We start from the raw sequence: 21,020 nt of genomic DNA, 5'->3' as shown, positions 1-21,020 counted from the left end.
ATTTTTTTTTTTTAAATGTGGGCCATTTTTAAAGTCTTTATTGAACTTGTTACAATATTGCTTTTGTTTTATGTTTTGGTTTTTTAGCCAGGAGGCATGTGGGATCTTAGCTCCCCGACCAGGGATTGAACCCGCACCCCTTGCATTGGAAGATGAAGTCTTAACCACCAGACCACCAGGGAAGTCCTTATTTTTAATTGATCTGAGAGATAACAGTTTGTTCAAAATAATCATGGCAACAATGTATCCGATTATGTATGCTTATGTATGATTATGTATGTGCGCACGCACACACACACACGCTTATGTATAAGTGAAATGAATGAAAGAAGTGATGCAAGGGATGGAAGAGAAGAATTAGGTTATTTTATTATAATGTACCTGGACTACCCATGAAGCCAGTATATTGTTACTTGAAGGTGGATTTTGATTAGCTTTAAATGTATATGCCAAATGCTAGGGAAACCATTAATAAAAAGTAAAAAATGAAGTATACCTGATATGCTAAGAAAGGAGAGAATGGAATCATATAACATGCTCAGTGAAAACCACAAAAGGCAGAAAAAGAGTAAAAAAAAAAAATAGAACAAAGAACAACAGAAAACAAATAGAAAACAGTAATAAATATGGTAGCTATAAATTCAACTATCAATCATCATTTTAAACGTCAATGGTCTTAATACACCAATTAAAAGATGGAGATTGTCAGAGTGAATAAAGAACAAGACACAACTATATGTTGTCTATAAGAAACCCACTTTATAAAGACACGTTATCAATGAAAAGTAAATGGACTGACATAGATATACCAAATTAACACTCTTCAAAAGAAAGCAGGAATAGCTATATTCATTTCAGACAGAGCAGACTTGAGAGTAAGGGAAGTTATCAGGGGAAAAAAGGTTCATTACATAATGACAAAGGGGTCATTTCTCCAAGAAGGCATAATGATCCTTAGCATGAATGTGTCTAACAACAGAGTGTAAAAATATGTAAGGCAAAAAACTGACAAAACTGCAAGGAGAAATAAATGAACTACTGTTGTATTTGGAGTAGTAAACACCCCTCTATCAGGAATGGACAGATCCAGCAGGCAGAAAAATCAGTAAGGACATAGCTGAACTCACCCCCATCAATCAGTTGGATATAATAGACATCTACAGACTACTTCATTCAACAACAGCAGAACACACATTCTTCTCAAACACACATGAAATATTCACCAAGATAGACCTCATTCTGGGCCAAAAAACACACCTTAACAGATTTAAAAGAATAGAAATCATGTAGTGTTTGCTCTCAGACCAAAATGAAACTAGAACTCCATAACGGAAGGATAATTGGAGAATCTCAAAATATTTGGAGATTAAACAACACACTTATACATAATACATGGGTCAAGGAAGAAATCACACAAAAAAATTTACAATATTTTAAACTAATGAAAATATAACTTATCCAAATGTGTGGGATGCAGTAAAAGCAGTACTTTTCTCTCTTCTTGGAGAGAAATTTATAGTATTAAATGCATGTATTAGAAAAGAAGATCTAAAATCAATCATCTAAGTCTCCACTTTGGTAAACTAGAAAAAAAGAGCAAATTAAATACTAAGTCAGTAGAAGAAAAGAAATAATAAAAATTAGAGCAGAAATCAATGAAATTGAAATCAGGAAATCAATAGAGAATATCAACAAAATCAAAATCTGGTTCTTTGAAAAGAACAATAAAATCAATAAGCCAGAAAGTAAACAGGATACTTAAGAAAAAAGAGGGACAAAAATTACCAGTACCAGAAATGAAAGTGGGGACATCACTATAAACCCCACAGACACTAAAAGGATAATCAAGGAATAATATGAACAAGTCTGCGCCCACAAATTTGATAACCTACATGAAATGGACCAATTCCTTGAAAGACACAATCTGCCAAAACTCACACAAGAAAAAACAGACAATCTGAAGAGGGCTGTATCTATTAAAGAAATTGAATCAGGTCCAAAACAGGAAGTTCCAGATCCAGATGGGTTCCCTGGTGAATTCTACCAGACATTTAGGAATAAATTATACCAATTCTCTACAATTTCTTTCAGAATACAGGAGCAGAGGGAATACTTCCTAACTCATTCTATGAGGCCAGCATTACTCTAATACCAAAACTACACAAAGACATTACAAGAAAAAAAAGAAAAACCTATAGCCCAATAGCTTTCATGAGCATAGATGCAAAATCCTTAACAAAATATCAGTAAATTGAATCCAACAATTCATAAAAAGAATTATATACCATAACCAAGTGTAATTTATCCCAGGTATGCTGGTTCAACATCTGAAAATCAATCAACATAAATCATCACATTAACAGGTAAAGAAAAAACATACTAAACACATCAACAGAAGCAGAAAAAGCATCTGACAAAATCCAACACTCGTTCATGATAGAAACTCTCAGCAAACTAGGAACAGAGGGGAATTTCCTCAAATGGACAAAGAATATCTGCAGTAAATCTATAGGTAACATCATACTTGATAAGAAACTAGAAGCTTTCCTGGTAAGTTCAGGAACGAAGCACAGATGCCCTCCCTCACCATTCCTTTTCAACATCATAACTGAAGTCTTAGCTAAATATATATACACTTTTTTGTTCACAGATGATATGACTGTCTATGCAGAAAATCTGAAAGAATACACCAAAACACTCCTGGAACTAATAAGCGATTATAGCAAGGTTGCAGGACACAAGCTTAATATACAGAAGTCAATTGCTTTCCTATACTCCAGCCATGAACAAGTGGTATTTGAAATTAAAACATAATACCATTTACATTAGCAGTCCTGAAAACGAAGTACTTGGGTATAAAACTAATAAAATATGTACAACGTCTATATGAGGAAAACTACAAAACCCTGATAAATCAAAGAACTATAAATGTGGAGAGATCCTATATTCATGGATAGGAAGACTTAATATTGTCAAGATGTCAGTTCTTCCCAACTTGATCTATAGATTCAATACGATTCCAATAAAAATCCCAGCAAGTTATTTTGTGGATACTGACAAACAGATTCTAAAGTTTGTATGGATAGGCAAAAGATTCAGAATAGCCAACACAATATTGAAGGAGAAGGACAAAGTTGAAGGTGTGACTCTACACATCCATGGGATCAGTAAAAGATCAGTGGTCACCAGGGTTTGGGCCACTGAGGGGGAATGAATAGGTGGGATTCAGGGGATTTTTAGGGCAGTGAAACTACTCTGTATGATACTATAATACTGTAATGGTGGATACAGGTCATTATAAATTTGTTCAAATGCATATAGTGTACAGCACCAAGAGTGAACCCTAATATAAACTACAGACTTAGGATGATAATGATGTGTCAATATTGGCTCATCAATTCTAACAAATGGCCTACTCTGGTGGGGAATGCTGATAATGGGGGAGGTTATGGATGTGGGGCAGAGAGTATATAGGAAATCTTTGTACTTCTGCTCAACACTGCAATGAACCTAAATTGCCTCTAAAAAATAGCCTATTAAAAAGAGTTGACAGTTGGGACTTCCCTGGCGGTCCAGTGGTTAAGACTCCACGCTTCCACTGCAGGGTTTGATCCCTGGTCAGGGAACTAAGATCCTGCATGCCACGTGGTGTGGCCAAAAAAAAAAAAGTCATTGAGAACACAGCCCATAAGCTGTGATGTTTGCACCAGTATATGTTCATTCTTTTAGGAAACAGAGAAAGAAGAAAAAGAAATGAGATAACCAATTTTTTTTCCTAAAGGCCTACCATTCCAGTGGCTGAAGTCAATAGAGTAGCCAGCTTCTTTGTATTTAAATTAGCTTGAACCTTTAAAAGTTCCAGAGTTAAAAAAGGCTTTCAAAGTCTTTTTATGAAGTTAGAATAACACTGATACTAAAATTTGGCAAGGGCAACAGAAAAAAGAAAACTACACATCAATCTCACTTATGACTACCAATGCAGATACAAAATGCTGGCAAACAGAATCTTCCAGTACATTAAAACAATAATAATACCATGAAGAAGGGACACTTATTTTAGGAATACAGAGAATTTAATATTAGGAAAAGTATTATTATAATTCACTATTTGAAAGGATCAGAAGAGAAAAGTCATATTTTCACTGTTGTCACTGAAAGTTAATCTAAAGAAATTCAGTATCCATCTTAACAAAACGTTTTATTATGGAAATCTTTAAGCAAAAAACTAAAGTAGGAAAGAATAATGAATCTCCACCACCCTGCTCCAATAATTATCGACATTCTGCCTGTCTTGTTTCATGTATTCCCCCAACTTAAACTTCCCTGATTTTTGCAGAAATGTGTTACTTGAATGAGGATCCAAACAAGATCTACACAGCTGTCCCTGGGTATCTGCAGGGAACTGGTTCCAAGACCTCCCACAGATACCGAAATCTGAGATGCTAAAGTCCCTCATATAAAATGGTGTAGTACTATATTGCATTTGGTTGGCATATATCTTAAGTCTCTTTTAATCTCTAATAATTCTTCTTCCTTTCCCCCATCCCCCTCATGCCATTCATATGTTGAAGAAACCAGGTCATCTGCCTTCTAGAATTTCTCATATTATGAACTGCACTAATTACTTTCTGTTAGTGTTATGTTCCTGTATTCCCCCCAGTTTTTGTAAACTGGTAGTGAGATCTAGAAAAGGGTTCTAAACCTTAGCACTTGACATTGGACTAGATAATTCTTTATTGTGGGGGCTGCTCTGGGCATTGTAGGATGTTTTTAGCAGCATCACTGGCTACTAGCACCTTCTCTCCCTGTTGCGACAACCAGTAATGTCTCCAGACACTGCCAAATGTCTCACCTGGTGAGAACTACTGAGGTAGAGGTTTCATTAGATTCAGGGTTAGTTTTTTTCACTTCTATTTTTTTTTTGCAAATATACTTCATGGGTACAGCTGTGTTCCCTACCACATTTTAGGAGGTACTTGGATCAGGCTGACAACAGTTGAACCCAGTTAACACTCAATAAAATTTCTCACCAAAATACAGTAGGTGAATAATTCTACAAATTATCTATCTATCTTCAAAAATATATCTCTTTCAACCCCAAAACTAGTATAAAGTTTAATGAGGAAACACCAGAATCATTCCCATTAAGCCCAAGAACAAAATAAGGATGGTCACTATCCCCACTATTACTTAAGTGTTGTGGAGCTACTAGTCAGTACAATTAGGTAATAAAAGAAGAGGTACAAATATCATAAAGGAAAGGTTGAGAAAATTATTTGCAGATAATACAATTATATACCTGGCAATCCAACAGGAATTAAAAACTTTTACAAGTAATAAGATAATTCAATAAGCATGTAAAGCTAACATCCTGTATAGATCAACAGCCTTCCCAAGTAACAATACTGAAAGCTAGGAAAGGAAGAAAAAGATCCAAGTTATAAGAGCAATGGAAAAAAAAAAATACATAGGAATAAGCCTAGCAATAAGTATGTGTATATGTGTGTGCTTGCGTGTATGTAGGCAGTCCTTGCTGTGTATGGTTCTGATATGCATGGATTTTGGTTACTATGGCTTAGTTAAATGAGTCTCCTAACAACACTGTTCAAATTTCATAGTACATTAACTGTGAGTAACTGTAGAGTACAAACTTCACCGGGAACTCTTTGGTCCACTATGAAAACAAAGGTGCTTTATGATCAGTGACTAATTATGTCGTTTCTTTCAAAGTCTGTCAGTGATTAGTCACTCACTTTTATTAATTCACTCACAGACAGCAAAGTATGTAGTTACGTTGCCTCCTTGTATCCCAGTGATAAACCCATGTAACATTTTACAAAAATGGATAATCCAAAAGAGAGAACTGGCCAACAAAATGGAAGTACATAGAGCAAGAAACAGAAAAGTGGTAACACTGGAAGTAAAATTAGACTCAAATGTAAATGGAGTTAGAGAACAAATAGCTGACCACAGGAATGCTGACACTGCCACCACTGAAGAAACTCGGGATATGCAGCCAGAGGATCTCCATGAAGATGAACTTAACGACATAAATAAGGAAAGTTATTCCCCAGGGAGGTTATGCCAGTGAAAAATTTCATATTACAGAAACTCTCGGAGATGTTTCATGATATTTAAAGAGCAAAGGATAAAATGTCTTTGAAAGTTGATCCATACTTAGAAAGGAGTATGACAACTGGCCAATGCACAGAAAAGCTGCTCACCCCATGCTGTAAGGCCTACAATGAGAAGGCAAGCACCGCGCAAACTACTCTTGAGAAGTTTCTTACAAGAAATAAAACACTTTAATTCTCAATGTTTCTAAGTTTTAAGTTACAGTGTACTAGGTTAATATTACTTTTAGTATTTTTAATTTCCCTATATAACTGACAGAAAAGAGTTTTTAATGTTTTAAGAAAAATGTTTAAAGGTAATCGAACAATTGTAATTTTCACCATTAATTAAGATGGCTTTGCATGGTTCCAGCTTGCACGGTCATTTTTAAAGTCCCATGCTATTGCACAAACCGAGGACTATCTGTGTACTTAATACATACATATATGTATGTGTGGATATACACACAGGCAAAACAAGAAATGTACACAATAATATACATGGAAAAAACTTTAAAGGGACAGAATAGATGACCTGAAAAAATGGAAAAGCCCATACCTTGTTTGTATAAAGTTGTTAATTCTTTCTAAATTAATCTAGAAGCTTAACATGATCCCAATACAAACAGCAACAGAATTATTTTAAGAGGAAACTATGACAAGCTGATTCTAAAGTTCATCTGTGCACATATGTATTACCCAATCAAAACCTCAAACAAGAAACTGAACTACCCACAAAATCCACGTACTTAACTTCATTTCCTTATCAGCATTTGTCCCACAGAATTTGTAATACTTTACATTTATGACTGAAAAAATGATTTTTGGTGAAACATGTAAGAGTGGTATAAGGTGTATATGCAATTTAAAAAAATGATAAACACTGGGTTCATAATACTTGCTTAAGGGAGAACATTACCTCTAAAGAGCTCTTTGTGGGTTCCTTCAACATCTCATACCTGTTCCTCCTCAAAAGAGGCATCACTTCTCTGAATTTTGTATTATATGATTTGTTTACTTTTTCTTAGTTTTACCTATATGTATCCCTAACATATTGTTTATTCACATGTTTTTGAGCATATAAATAGAATCACACTTTATGTATTCTTGTGTGACTTCTTTGTCTTGGCTCAATGTTTCTGAGATTCATTCATGTTAATAGGTATAGCTCATTTACCTCACAGGCTACCTGCTTTACTTTGATTTTTACCTCTGCAGTTTCTCAGTTTCCCTGATAGATGAACTATACATATAAACACTGTTTTAAATATTTACCTAGCATTTTAGTTATTGTCATTGGGAGAGTTGTTCACTTTATCTACTTTGGTATATTGTCTAAAACGGGAGCCCCTGCTTTTGGATGTTTAGTTAAAATTGCTAAGCCAATTTCTGTCCTAACTCACCTGGTCAGCAAATGCGGTCTTTATTTAAACATTTCCCTGATTATATAATCTATATCCCTTATACAAAAAATATACAGGCAAGTTAAGTACAGATTCTAAAGAATCACTTGCATAATTTCCCAATCTTTTTAAGGTACATACATAGATCTGAAGCAAAAGTGGAAAATACTACAGATTTTTAATCCTATTTTTGACAACGTTCCATAGTACTTTCTCAAGTTAAAAGTTATAAATTTTCAATGGGGTTTAATGTTCCACTCTATGAAAGTGTCATCACTTAATCATTCTACTATTAGTACAGAGAATGTTTTTGATCTTTTAAACATTATAAACAATCTTGTAACAAATATGTTCTATATCTATTGCTGATTATTCTGTAGGATAAAGTCCATCCCCCCAACCCCCATAATCTTTAAGAATAATAAAAAAAAAATGAACACTCATAGTTAAGATATAGAATATTACCAGTATACCTTTGAAACTCCCTGTGTGCCCCATATTGATTGCCCCTCTTACTTTCCGAGAGGTAAGAATGTTCCTGAACTGTGGGACATTGCCATTTTTAAGGCTTTTGACCTGTCAGCATTTACTACATTAGGGAGACACCAGGTATGATGAAATAAGCACATTTAAATTAATAATGGAGGGAATTCCCAGGTGGTCCAGTGGTTAGGACTCTGCGCTTTCCACTGCAGGGGGCACGGGTTCAATCCTGGTTGGGGAACTAAGATCCCACAAGCTGTGTGGCATGGCCAAAAATAAAAATTAAAATAAATAAATAAATAATGGATATTTATAGAAGTAGTGAATCACATATTCCAGAAGTAAACACTCAAATTATTTTTAGAATAGTGTGTGGAGGACAAGTACACCTTAAAGTTTGAGAAAAGCTAAAATTTACAGTGAAATATTATGCATGGTCAGAAATGCTCTTTTCTAACAATTCAATGTAATCTATGAGCTAACCTAGAATCTACCACTTTCATTAGCTTTCCTAAGTAAACAATGCATATAGATGAAGCTTTTTACTTTCCAAGTTTCTCTCTCTCATTTTGTTGGACAAAGACTTATTTCTGTAAAATTTGCTGTTAATCAATATCCCTTAATATGAAGTCCTTAAAATTTTTTTTTTAAGGAGAGGAAAGGAGAGATAAAGCAAGAGCAGTGTGCTGAACAACTAAGTCCCAATTCTATGAGTACCTACCTTAGCCTGGTACAAAGGTTATTCTGAAGGGACACTTATAATGGTGAATATTCATTAAAAGATCTAAGTATGAAAAAAAAAAGTAGGAACAATCTGATAAGGGTAAGCATTTACTAAAATGATTTTTAACTGATTAGAGAAGGGATACTATAAGAGAACCTCAACTTCGAAGTTATGTAAAGGTGGCTTAAAATATATTTTTTCTCCCTTAAGAATATATTTCCGTTAGCTAAAATATTATTTTCACATTTTCATTCCTTCTCCACTTTTCCTATACAATTCCATGGAGCAAACCAAATTCTTGTTAAAAAAAAATTAGAACCACTATTATACTACTATCTTGTTTTATTCACTTCGCTGCACTTATTTTCTGAAATTATAGTTTACTTTTTTATTATCTATATTCTTTTATGAAGGTGTAATTTCCATGACCACGTGTTTTGTTGAGTCAGAAAAAGAACAGAAAGTCAATGTAGAAACCTGTGATATTGTGATTTATAATAATATGTATTTAGTCTTAGTCCCAGTTCTTGGCACAGGGCTCCTATAACCCTTGGAATCACCTAAGTGATGAGAGCAGTGAAGTCTTTCGTTATGTTAATGAGGTGACTTTTGGAAAGCTCCTAGGTAAACTAAGGATTGGGGCTGACTGCCAGAGGAACCAACCATGTGATTAGAGGGTAGGAACTTTCAGTCCAGAGGAGAGACTGGAGATTGAGTTCAGCCATCAAGGCCAATGATTTAATCAATGGTGCTTATGTAATGAAGTCTCCATAAAAACCTAAAGGATGGTTCAGAGAGCTTCCGGGTTGGTGAACACATGGAAGGGCTGGCAGAGTGGCATGTCCAGAGAGGGCATGGAAGTTCCACCTCTCCACAGAGTTTGCCCTCTGTACGTCTTCATCCAGCTGTACATCTGTATCCTTTATAATATCCTCTCCAGCAAATTAATCAAACCTGAGGAGGGAGTCACGAGAACCTCATTTACAGTTGATTTAAAACCTGATTTACAGTCAGCCAGTCAGAAGCACAGGTAACAACATAGACTTGTGATTGGCATCTGAAGTAACGGCAGTCTTGTGGGACTGGGCCCTTAACTGGTGGGATCTGATACTATCTCCAGGTAGAAAAGTGTCAGAATTGAATTAAATGTGCAGAACACTCAGCTAATATCTGCTAAGAATTGAGTTGCTTGGTGGTGTGGAAAACATCTGACATTGGAAAACCCAAGGTTTCTCAATCTGGCTAAAAAACGGACTGAATTTTTCTACAGGCTTTCTCCCATCGATAAAGGGTCAGTTACTTTAATCCCAGAACCCCACAGAGATAAGGATGTGGTTAAACTAACCTATTTCCTTCGCCTGGGGCCTTACTTGGACATTACTCCAGGTCTGATTCAATTAGGAACTGTCTTGAGAGGTTAGGCAGAGGAAAGCAGAATGTGGATGTCCTGCAATATTCGAGGTGTGACTTGAACATACATGAAAAGACTGCAGGAGAAATTTTGCAGTAGGGTTTGTCTTACCACATTCAATTAGTTTTCTATGCTTTTAAAGGAATAAATAACTAAGGCCCAGAGAAGTAGCCACTTCAAATTTTGTGATGAACCCAAGAACTCTTTATGCCACTGAGAAAAACAAACTCCTTTAGTTCATTCCTTCCAAACAAAACATATATTTTCCCTCCAAATTAAACTATCAGCTAAACTGTTTTCCTTAAAACAAACTGAAGTTTTTCAAAGACTTGAGATTTTCCCCAAGCCAACACAATTGACTAACGATTCAACATGCCTTCAGATTAAAAGAGATTTAAGAAGTCTGCAAGTATGATGGAAGTGATGGTATGTGACTTCCAAGGGTAGGTCATAAAAGGTAATACAGCTTTTGTCTACTTCTTACCTAAGCATTCACTTTTGGAACTAGCACATCTGGAAAGTCCACGCGGAGAAATCATGTACGTGTTCCAGCTGAGGCCCCAGCTGACAGCCAGCATCAACCCCCAGACTGGTGAGGGAGCCTTCAGATGCCTGCAACCCCAGCCGTCTCAGTCACCTCCAGCCTTCAAGCCTTCCCTCCCGAGCCCCAGACCTCACAGAGCAGACACAAGCCACCCCTATAGTGCCCTTTCTGAATTCCTGACCCACAGAATCCCTGAGCAAAATAAAAGAGCTGTTGTTCCACACCACTAAGTTGGAGGTGGTTTGGTATGCAGCAGCAGTACGGCTCACGAAGAGTTCTCTCTGGCCAAGCAGGTACAGGCAGAACGGCATAGCTGACAGGAGCAAGGGTTCAAGCCCTGGCTCTGCCACTTCTGAGACCATGGAAAATTGTTCAGTCCTTCCAGCCTCTGTTTCCATATCTACAACACTGGGGTAGTAATATTCCTAAGTACTGGGCTGTCATGAGGATTAAGTGAGCTGACACATATTGAGTACTCAGCACATTGCCTGGTCCATGAAAAATGTTCTAAAAAAAAGTTAGCTATTATTATTACTGTTTGTAATATGTTTATATTTACATAAAGACCAGACTTTTTACAATGACTGACCACACACAGGAGGCAACCCTGTCATTCCAAATGTCATTTCCATTGCTTAAAACCTTTCTGGATTTTATTTTCTTTTGATGTGGACCATTTTTTAAAGTCTTTATTGAATCTGTTACAATATTGCTTCTGTTTTATGTTTTGGTTTTTTGGCTGCGAGGCACGTGGGATCTTAGTTCCCCGACCAGGGCTCGAACCCACACCCCCTGCACTGGAAGGCAAAGTCTTAACCACTGGACCACCAGGGAAGTCCCTGGATTTTTTTTTAAGATTTTTCTTTTACTTTTTGTGTCATATTAGAAAATCAGGGTCATTAACACATAAGCACACAGGTTTTTTGACCCAGTTGATGTGAATCCCTGAAAATCAGGGTCATTATTTTATAAGCACATGTTTTTACCCCTCCCTTCATCGTCTACCTTACTCACAAGGCTATTCAGAAAAATCAGCATCAACTTCAGAGTACAAAGACATAGAAGCCCTAACTACAAAGAAAAAGATTAATAAATTTGATTACATTAAAACTAGAAATCTGTGTTCTTCAAAAGACACCACTGAGAGTAGAAAGGCAAGCCACAGTTTAGAAAATATGTGCAATATACATAATAGACAAAAAAACTTGTATTCAGAACACATAAAGAACTGCTGCAAATCAGTCAGTAAAAGGCAGACCACCCAAAAAAGAAATGTGCAATTACCAAATGAAAAGATGCTCAACGTCATAAATCATCAGGAAATGCAAACGAGAACCACAACAACATACACACCTACCAGAATGATCAAAATTCGAGACTGATAATACAAAGTGTTGATGAGGGTATGAACTGGTACAACCACTGTAAACTGGTATAACCATTTTGGATAACTGTTGACAATATCCACCAAACCTGAACATAGCACACCCTCATTACCCACATACTACACTCCTAGGTATAAACCAATGGAAAAGGAACCATTTCATATATGCACCAAAACATATGTAAAAGAGTATTCAAAATGGTGTTACTCACAATGGGGGAACATCTGGCAATAATCCAAATATCCATCAGTAGTACAATAAAAAAATAAATTGTGGTATAATCTTACAATGGAATACTATACAGTAATAAAAAGGAATGCATTAGTTCTACACTGATTACACACAATGATGTTGAGTGAAAGAAGCTAGAAATAGGGACTTGCCTGGTAGAGCAGTGGTTAAGAATCCGCCTGCCAATGCGGGGGACACGGGTTCAATCCCTGGTCTGGGAAGATCCCACATGTCACAGAGCAACTAAGCCCATGCGCTACAACTACTGAGCCCACATGCAGCAACTACTGAAGCCCGTGAGCCACAACTACTGAGCACACGTGCCACAACTACTGAAGCCCACTCGCCTAGAACCCGTGCTCCGCCAAAAGAGAAGCCACCGCAATGAGTAGCCCCTGCTCACCGCAACTAGAGAGAGCCTGCACGCATCAATGAAGACCCAATGTAGCCAAAAATAAAATAAATTCATAAAAAAAAGAAGGTAGACATAAAAGAATATGTACTGTATGGTTTCATTTATATTAAGTTCACAGACAGGCAAAACTGATTTATGATGTTAGAAGTCAAGATGGTGATCACCTGGTGGGGAATAGGGGGAAGTTAGTGAGTGGAAGGGCCAAGAAGAGGGTGCTGCTGAGGAGTTGGCAATGGTTTATTTCCTGGTCTGAGGAGTTACAAGGATGGGTTTACTTTGTGACCATTCATCAAGCTGTATGCTTTTAATTTATGCATCAAACTGTATGTTTTTAACTTACGCAATTTTCATGATATATACTGCCGTAAGTTATAAAGTGTATTTCAAAACTTTAAAGAGACAGAGACTTATCAATCAAATGCAATGTTTAGACCTCCTAATATAAACAAAATAACTCTAAAAGGATACTTTTGAAACATTTAAGGAAATATTGGGTATTTTGGGGCTGGGTATTAAAATAGGATTTGTATTAAAAAATCAACATACATATCTGGGTAGCTCTTCTACTTAAGGAAGAATATTACTACATATTTATTTTCAAAATATGATAAACTTATACAACCAGAGCCATTTTATAGATTAAAAAAACTGAGGTATACACATAATTACCAGTCATTTACTGAGTACCTACTATGTGCCAGGGAGTGTACTGAGTACTTCAGTCCAAAGACCATGTACTTCCCTCTGCCATGTTGTCCCTCCTACCCTCCGCCTTGCCATGTAGTTTTGGAACCTAAGTACCAATACAATTATGTTTCTAAGGGAAAATGGGTTCAATGCCACATAGTCAGGAGGAAACTTGGGAACCTGAGGAAGACGTTTTGTTGTCCCATCTCCATCTCTAGCCAGTCATTCACAAAGGTGGTATTGGGGGAAGGAAAGCAGGGGAACTCTAGTACTGCAATATTAAACTAAACTGAAGACAATCCAATATCTGAAAATTCTGAATGGACCTTTTAGTAACTTTTGGGGTCAGTGTTATAAATATCAAGTATAACAATAACTGGTATGTGGTTTACTCAGAATGTTCCTTAATAAAGCACTGAAAAACAAAGTCTGCTGCATTTGGTAGGACTGGGATGGGATGATGCTTTTTTCATCTTTCCCTGTCCTAACATGGGAATGAAAAACAGCTCTCTTCCTTCTGCAATGAGGACAGGGTTTCTGAGATGACCTCATGACTTGATGAGCAGAAGAAAGGAACCAGGCCCTTCAATGCTCCAAGTAACATGATCGGTGCTTAATACATATAATCGCATTCAATCCTCCCCAAAATTTATGAGCTGAGCAATATTCTCACCAGGTTCATATGGGAAAGGAGGGTTAGCTTAGAATAACATCCCCAGGGTCACCCGGTTGGGCAGAGGTGGTGTATGGTCCAGGCCTGAGACTAGAGCACGAGTGCTCCCCAAGACAGAGTCGCCTCCAAGGCAGTTAACACAGCATGGGGACCTCAGCTGTGACAGTATTTCTGCCTGGGTACAGCATCTCTCTTGTTAAAAAAAACAAACAAAAAAAAAACTAATAAGCTTCCTGTCCACGAACAGAATTACTCTGTTTCCCAAATGATGAGAGGTCAACTTTTTTTGTGTGTATGGTTAGACAATGAATCAGTGAGAAGGGGTAAGGATAAAAACTGGGCCCAATAACTATTAGACAGCTACCATTTATGGGGTGCTTATGATGTGCCAGGATCTTACATATGGTATTTAATTTAGTCCTTACAACAGTCCTGTAAAGCAGGTGTCTTAATTATCCTCATTTTAGAAATGACAAGGCCAAGCATAGAGAAGTGAGATAGTTTGCCCAAGGGGACAAATGCCATAAGTCAGAGAGCTCAGATTCAGTCCCAGGACTATGTGCTCCCAGAGCCAGGGCTCTGATACATGAAGCTATACTGCCCAGATCACACGAATGGGCTCAGTGAAGGACCAGTATGGCAACATAAAAGCAAAGGCAAGAGAAAAGAATAGTTATCAATACTGCAGAAACAGGCACATAACAGGCACATTAAACACACACAATCAACCTGTTCTGCCCTCATGCAGACTACATGTGGTGTAGCGATGCACTCTCACTCTATAAGAAATTTATCACTGCTACCTGTGAGCACGTTTCTTTACAAAAAGTAGGGAATGAGAAATGCACAGGGTAGGCACCCTGAGAAAACAAGTCTCAACTCTGACCATAAGTGTACTAGGCAGCAGAACTGAGTGAAGCACAAATGAAATAAGCCAGAAAAACTACTGTGATTAAATTAGATATCAAGAAGGCTGTGCTTCCTAGCTAAGCTTAAGGCAAACAGTATGTGACAATGAAGAGAAAGTCCCAGAAACATACTGGAATAGAACATGTTAATCCATAATGCTCTGTAGACGGCAAATCCCACGAAGACAAAGAAGGATAAGTATTTAAAGTATTTAAAGAAGGTTAAAAGAAGAGTCACAAGATTCGAAAGTTGGAAAATAAGTCTTACGTGAAAGGTAATAATTACATGGAGGGGTTGGTATGACAACATTTTTTCTAAGGCACTCAGGCCAAACCCAGTGAGACGGTGTGAACAAATCTGGAAAATAACATACTGAGACTTCTCTGATGTAACAGGAAGAAGATTCTCACAGGATGTTGCCCATTGGAAGGAAGTCCCTAGGACAACTTGCAACCAATCCTATGAGTGTAAGTATTTTAAGAACATGAGAAAACATAATCCCTAAAATAGCAAAAGCTATCAAAATGAGTCTTTTAGCTTAAGACTAATCTATTCAGGTGGATGTGAAACTCTCTTCTACAGAACCAGAATCAATCATTAACCTCCTTCATAAATCTATCATAATTGTATATTTGAGAGTTTACTTGTTCATTGTCTAAAGCTTCAAGATGGCAGGGATGATACCTTTTTTTTCCTTTTTGTCCTCTGTGAAATCTGGGCCACCATCAGGATGGGATGATACCTTTTTATTGTGACAACAGTCTAAGAGTCTAACACAGCCCCTGGAACATAATATTTGCTCAATAAATATTTCTCAGTGAATTTCAACGAACAGTCTAGTTCTAGACCCAGAGAATGTTATCTTATTCTTGCCTGGATTACATGGTATGTCATTAAATTTAAGAACAGACACCTGAAATATAAAGACAAGGCTTTCTCCTCATATCAGATGAACTAGTGTCCTCCATTTCCATCACGCTCTCCTAAATATTTCCTAGTGTAAATGATAAATGATACATGTTAAATACTATCTAGCATGCTTCATCTACAATGTATGGCATTGAGCTATTGTTAATAATGGTTAATGGCCTTAATAATAGGGGAAAAATCTTTCTTAGCAATCCCAGTTTTAAAAATATTTGAAATAAAAATAGAGACAATGACACAACATCAAACAGCTTCCATGGAGCTACAAAACTTTTTGCAAAGAGATACACTGCCTGCAAAGTGATTATAAATAAGTCTGCTGGTTAGCGAATTAAGTGTGTATTAAATATTTAAAACCGTATACATATATATAGAGAGAGAGCCACACTATGGGATCAAACAATGGCATTTTAAGGCATAGTCTGTCAGGTTTTCATTTACATTTTAATACAGTAACTTTCCCACAGTGACCTGTGTCATACCTATAAAACCTGGGGAGAGTGTTAAAACACGAATCAAGTTTTGTTAAGGGGTTAAAAGAGCTCATGCCACTGCCTAGCACTCACTATTGGTTATGGTGACTGGCTTAACTCTGAGTGGAAGCTTGATGTTCCCTCACAGCTGCAAGTAGAACAAATTGCTCTGTGACAGCTGGACAAACTATGCAAAAATATCTGCATCTTTACTATACTTAAACAACAAGCAGTTTATTCTCAAGGGGCAAAGTTTATTTAAGAAGTAATTATTTCTATTTATCAGCCTATCTTGATCAACTGAGAATGCCTATATTTTCTGAATACGTATTGGAATTGGCTTTTGTAAAAAATCAAGTGACAAAATTAAATTAAATGACCTTACTCTACACGATAGATTTATTTTCAAAAACAGAATCTTTCATAGGGAATTTTATTACTTTTAAGTTTTAAGAATCTTTTGCTGGAATATTGAGTACTTAACTGCCAAATTATTGAAATGTACTCTAAGCACTGAAAACTGCTATGAGTTTATACCCACATGAAACTGACGGATATAGACATCTTCTTATATTGCAACTAGACAAAATCTAGTCAAAAATAAGCCTAGGGCTTCCCTGGTGGCGCAGTGGTTGAGAGTCCGCCTGCCGATGCAGGGGACACGGGTTTGTGCCCCGGTCCGGGAAGATCCCACAGGCCGTGGAGCGGCGGGGCCCGTGAGCCATGGCTGCTGAGCCTGTGCATCTGGAGCCTGTGCTCCGCAACGGGAGAGGCCGCAACAGTGAGAGGCCCGCGTACCGCAAAAAAAAAAAAAAACAAAAAAAGCCTATCATCCTAAGACTCAAGCTTAAAATTCATATTCTTTAACAAAGTAAGCAATACTCATGAAACCAGGAAGTGAAAGTTTCTTCGTGCTTAACCTATGTTTAAACAACTGCTATGAATTTTTAATTACTTGTACTTTTTTCTTTACTATAGAGTATTGTAACACAAGTATTAAAACTCTAGGATCATCACACTTACCTATAAGGCTTATCAGAATTATGGATTCGTCTGTGGTTTCTGACACCAACGTACGTTGTACTTGTATAATCACATACATCACATCTATACTGTTTCTGGACCGACGACTTATTCCCTGGACAAAGTATTTCACAGTTTTAGTGACGTGCTTTGATTAGATTAAAATGACAGCATTTACATTCCATTGTAAATGAGTATTTATACCACACAGTACTAACATTTCAATGAAGGCTTTCTCACTGTTTAATAAAGTTAACAAGTTTGAATGTAGCTTTACAGGTTCTCCTACATCTGCACTATCAGTGGATATAAAGTGAATATCATCTGATCTGTAAACATAGATACATTGGGTTAGCTTCTACATAACCTTGTACAAAATTCTAAAATATAATGAACCTGATGCCAGCTGCCCTGCTGATTGTGTAACAGGTGAATTAACCAGAGATACACTGTTAATTTGAAAGGTGTTAGTCTAACCAATATTGGATATATTGTCTTAAGGAAACACTGATTTGCCAACAAGCTGTAATACTATAATACAACATTATAAAGTATGGCTACAAAGCATATCTAACAAACTCAATATAAAAAGCCCAAAGCTTTTTCACTCTGTAGGTTTCCTTTGTTTATAACTGTCAACTATCAAAGCAACAACAGAAGGGAAAGCAATGGCAAAGTATTAAGTGCTATTTAATGTAGTACAATTATACCTAGTAAACTGACAGCTTACAAGGACTAACATGAATATGCAGCTCTCCGAAATCCAGGAAACATGGATCCATGGGAACAGGCCTTGTCACTAAACTCACTCTGCAACAACAGGGCTGGGGAATTCAAATCAGGGTAAGCTTGAGGCAATACAAGCAGAATGAGTTGGTCATAGGAAACTGTTCCTGAAGATACTCAGTGATTTATTTACGCTTCTGTCACCACAAAGTCCACAGCCTATTCATAGCCTGACTGCTTTATATTCAGAAACAAAGCAAGCATAGAAGCTGAAGAACAAGACACGACAGGAAGAAAGCTTAGGTAGAACACAGCACACACTGCATAAAAGTAAAAGTGGTGATACAAAAGAAAACCCACATGGAAATTTTAGCAAAACAAAGAAAATCCTTAGGTTAAATTTAAGCTTTCTAAAATTAAAATTTCTTTTGCTAGTAACTATTTTTGCCAGGCAGAACAAAATGTCCTGATTTCCTGGTATAAATCTGTAACATTAATACACACACTAATCATAATTATAATCTAAGTATTGCTCTTAATTGGTAGGTTAAAAACTTGGACTTGATAAGTGGCACTGCTCCAGATACAGTTAAAAAAAAACAAACTCTGAAAAAATGAAGTGTGAAATATTGGATAATGGTTTTGTGTGAGAAATATTACAGATCAATGACAACTAATAAAAATGACAGATGGAAAAACTTAATATAGCACAGTATGAGAGCCTGTGCTACTTCAAGCAACTGTTTCCAATGGAAAGAATATTGGATTTAAATTTCAAAAACTTGGGCTTAGTCTCTGCTTTGCCACTTAGTACCAATGTGATCATGGGCAAATTATTTCACCTCTTAAGGACTCAGTTTATTCATCTACAAAATGGAAATACTGGAACCTCCCAGCATGGTTTGGTAAGCCCAGGAGCATGTTGTACTCCTCCTTCACCGCAGTCTGTACGTTACCTGCATGTCTGGGTCAAGTCTGACCCATCACTAGCTGGAGACTCCCTGAGGGTAGGGATCTACCTGTTTTGCTTACACAGAATCCCCAGGACTTGGCAAATTACAGATTTACAATAAAGAACAATTTAATTAAATTTCATGAAGAAACATCATATGAAAGTGCTTTGCCCAGAGCTCTCAGAGCACCTGTGGTGTTTGCTGACATACCTGTCAGTACAGTTTTGGGTTCCTCACTGGGCTGGGTACCTCGAAGGCAGTGACACCTCCACCGCACTCCAAGCACCTAGCACAGTATCCAGCTCAAGATGGGCACTCCACGCCTTCTGGCAGAACAAATGTCTGAGGTACGATTACATTGGATCTCTGAGTCAAAAACGTGCCACAAGTTATCAGTGCTATTGTGATGGATGAAGACTGGAAGCCACAGAAGCATGCATCTCCCCTCTTGTTTAATTAGTTTATTAAAGGGTTAAAAAAGTTTTGATAAACATGAATTATTTTTATCTTCTTTGTGAGCTAGAAACTTGTTCTTTGGCCTGAAAACTAGATTTTGAGAAATCTAATACCGAATCAATAAAGTATCAGTATAGATGTAAGTACGCTGGAGGTTATCAGCCGTCTGAATTGTTACACTACCACGATAGAGAACAGCAAATAGAGCCAAGTGGAGGTGTGGGGGTGGGGGGAAGAGGCATGGCAAGCAACTTAAAATCCATACGTGTAGCCCTAAGAAACAGAGCATGTGCCACAAAGAAGAGAGGCTGCAAAATGGAATGTGGTGGATAGACGCTAATGCCATGAAGCTCAAATTGGTTATTTTAATTTTGAGCTGACATTTCAGTATTTTTAATTCAAATTGTGCATTTTAATTTGTTAACCCATTTGGTCAGTTTAAAATTATTGTTTTTAGAGATGGTGCTAGAAAAGACATATTCTACCACTGGTAGTAACCACAGTTGGGGCCACTGAGTGAGTAGTACTTACTTTATTCCTTCATTAGGGATTTATGGCCCAAAGATATCAAATGTTTTAATGTCTCCTTTAAAGGGGATATGGAAACATAATGAATTAAAATAAAAGGAGGCATTTAGGGCTATTTTGTAAAAAGGAAACGAAACAGTTTTAGCTCAGCCATCTATGGCAGGAACAGATGCTATGTCATAAACTCCTTTTGTTTTGGATAGTTTTACAGGGATGACATCTGTTTGACAAGGGAATTTTGGTGCTGCAGCGGTATCAAAATCAGTTCTTTCAGAAACATTCTAGAACCAGTTTTGCTTTCTGGGGTCAGTTTAATGAAACATTATGGTAAAACACTTTACTCTGCAGTTGTTCCTAACTTTAATTCTTAGGAAATCTAAAAAGGAAAGTCACTCCAGTATATTTTACTTCCCATAAACACTATGTACTACACTTGAGACATTTAAAGTATATCAATTTAAGTGAGATGATGCAAGGAAGCACAGGTTATTACACTTTAATTCTCCGGATGTGGCATCCGCCTTTTCATGGAACTCTAATTAAATCTTTTGATTCTAATATTCCTATTAGCAGAAACTCGGCTGACTGATACCTAACCAGTACATAAAAACAGCCTGTGTTGTTTTTTTAAATAATGCAGATGAAATCTGGCAGTTACACTTGGATAAGAATAAGATCACAGCAGGAAGCCTCAGTTAAAGATTGAGGTGGGGGCCTACCATCTGCAAAAGCTATGTTCTCAGTGGGTCAGCTGGTACTGAGAAAGGAAAGGAGGCTTTCTTTCTGTGCTGCAGCTTCCCTGGCTTGCTGGCATGTCATCTCAGGGTTTCTGCTGTACTTGGCTCTTATAGGACAGCATACATTGCAGAGTATATCTACCTATACAGTTGAGGCTGAGTACTTACTAATACAGTACTTCATTTAGTACTCAGAGATAAAATTCACTCACACAGTTT

General features: G+C 37.0%; 1 protein-coding gene across 3 annotated transcripts in view; it reads right to left on the bottom strand.

Annotated features, from left to right (window-relative positions):
- ZNF507 (zinc finger protein 507) overlaps window positions 1-21,020 on the bottom strand; it is a 46,967-nt gene that overhangs the window by 14,440 nt on the left and 11,507 nt on the right. For 2 of the 3 annotated variants that reach the window (XM_082862947.1, XM_082862948.1), the window contains one exon: window positions 17,402-17,516. In XM_082862947.1, coding sequence (XP_082719073.1) covers window positions 17,402-17,516 — 115 coding nt within the window. Of the gene's footprint in view, window positions 1-15,662; window positions 15,761-17,401; window positions 17,517-21,020 lie in introns of all 3 variants that reach the window. The other variant, XR_014327024.1, reaches the window with a different exon arrangement.

This window comes from Leucopleurus acutus (assembly GCF_964270905.1).
Source record: "Leucopleurus acutus genome assembly, chromosome: 20".
Lineage (NCBI taxonomy): Eukaryota > Metazoa > Chordata > Mammalia > Artiodactyla > Delphinidae > Leucopleurus > Leucopleurus acutus.
This window is presented reverse-complemented; position numbering and strand designations above follow the sequence as displayed.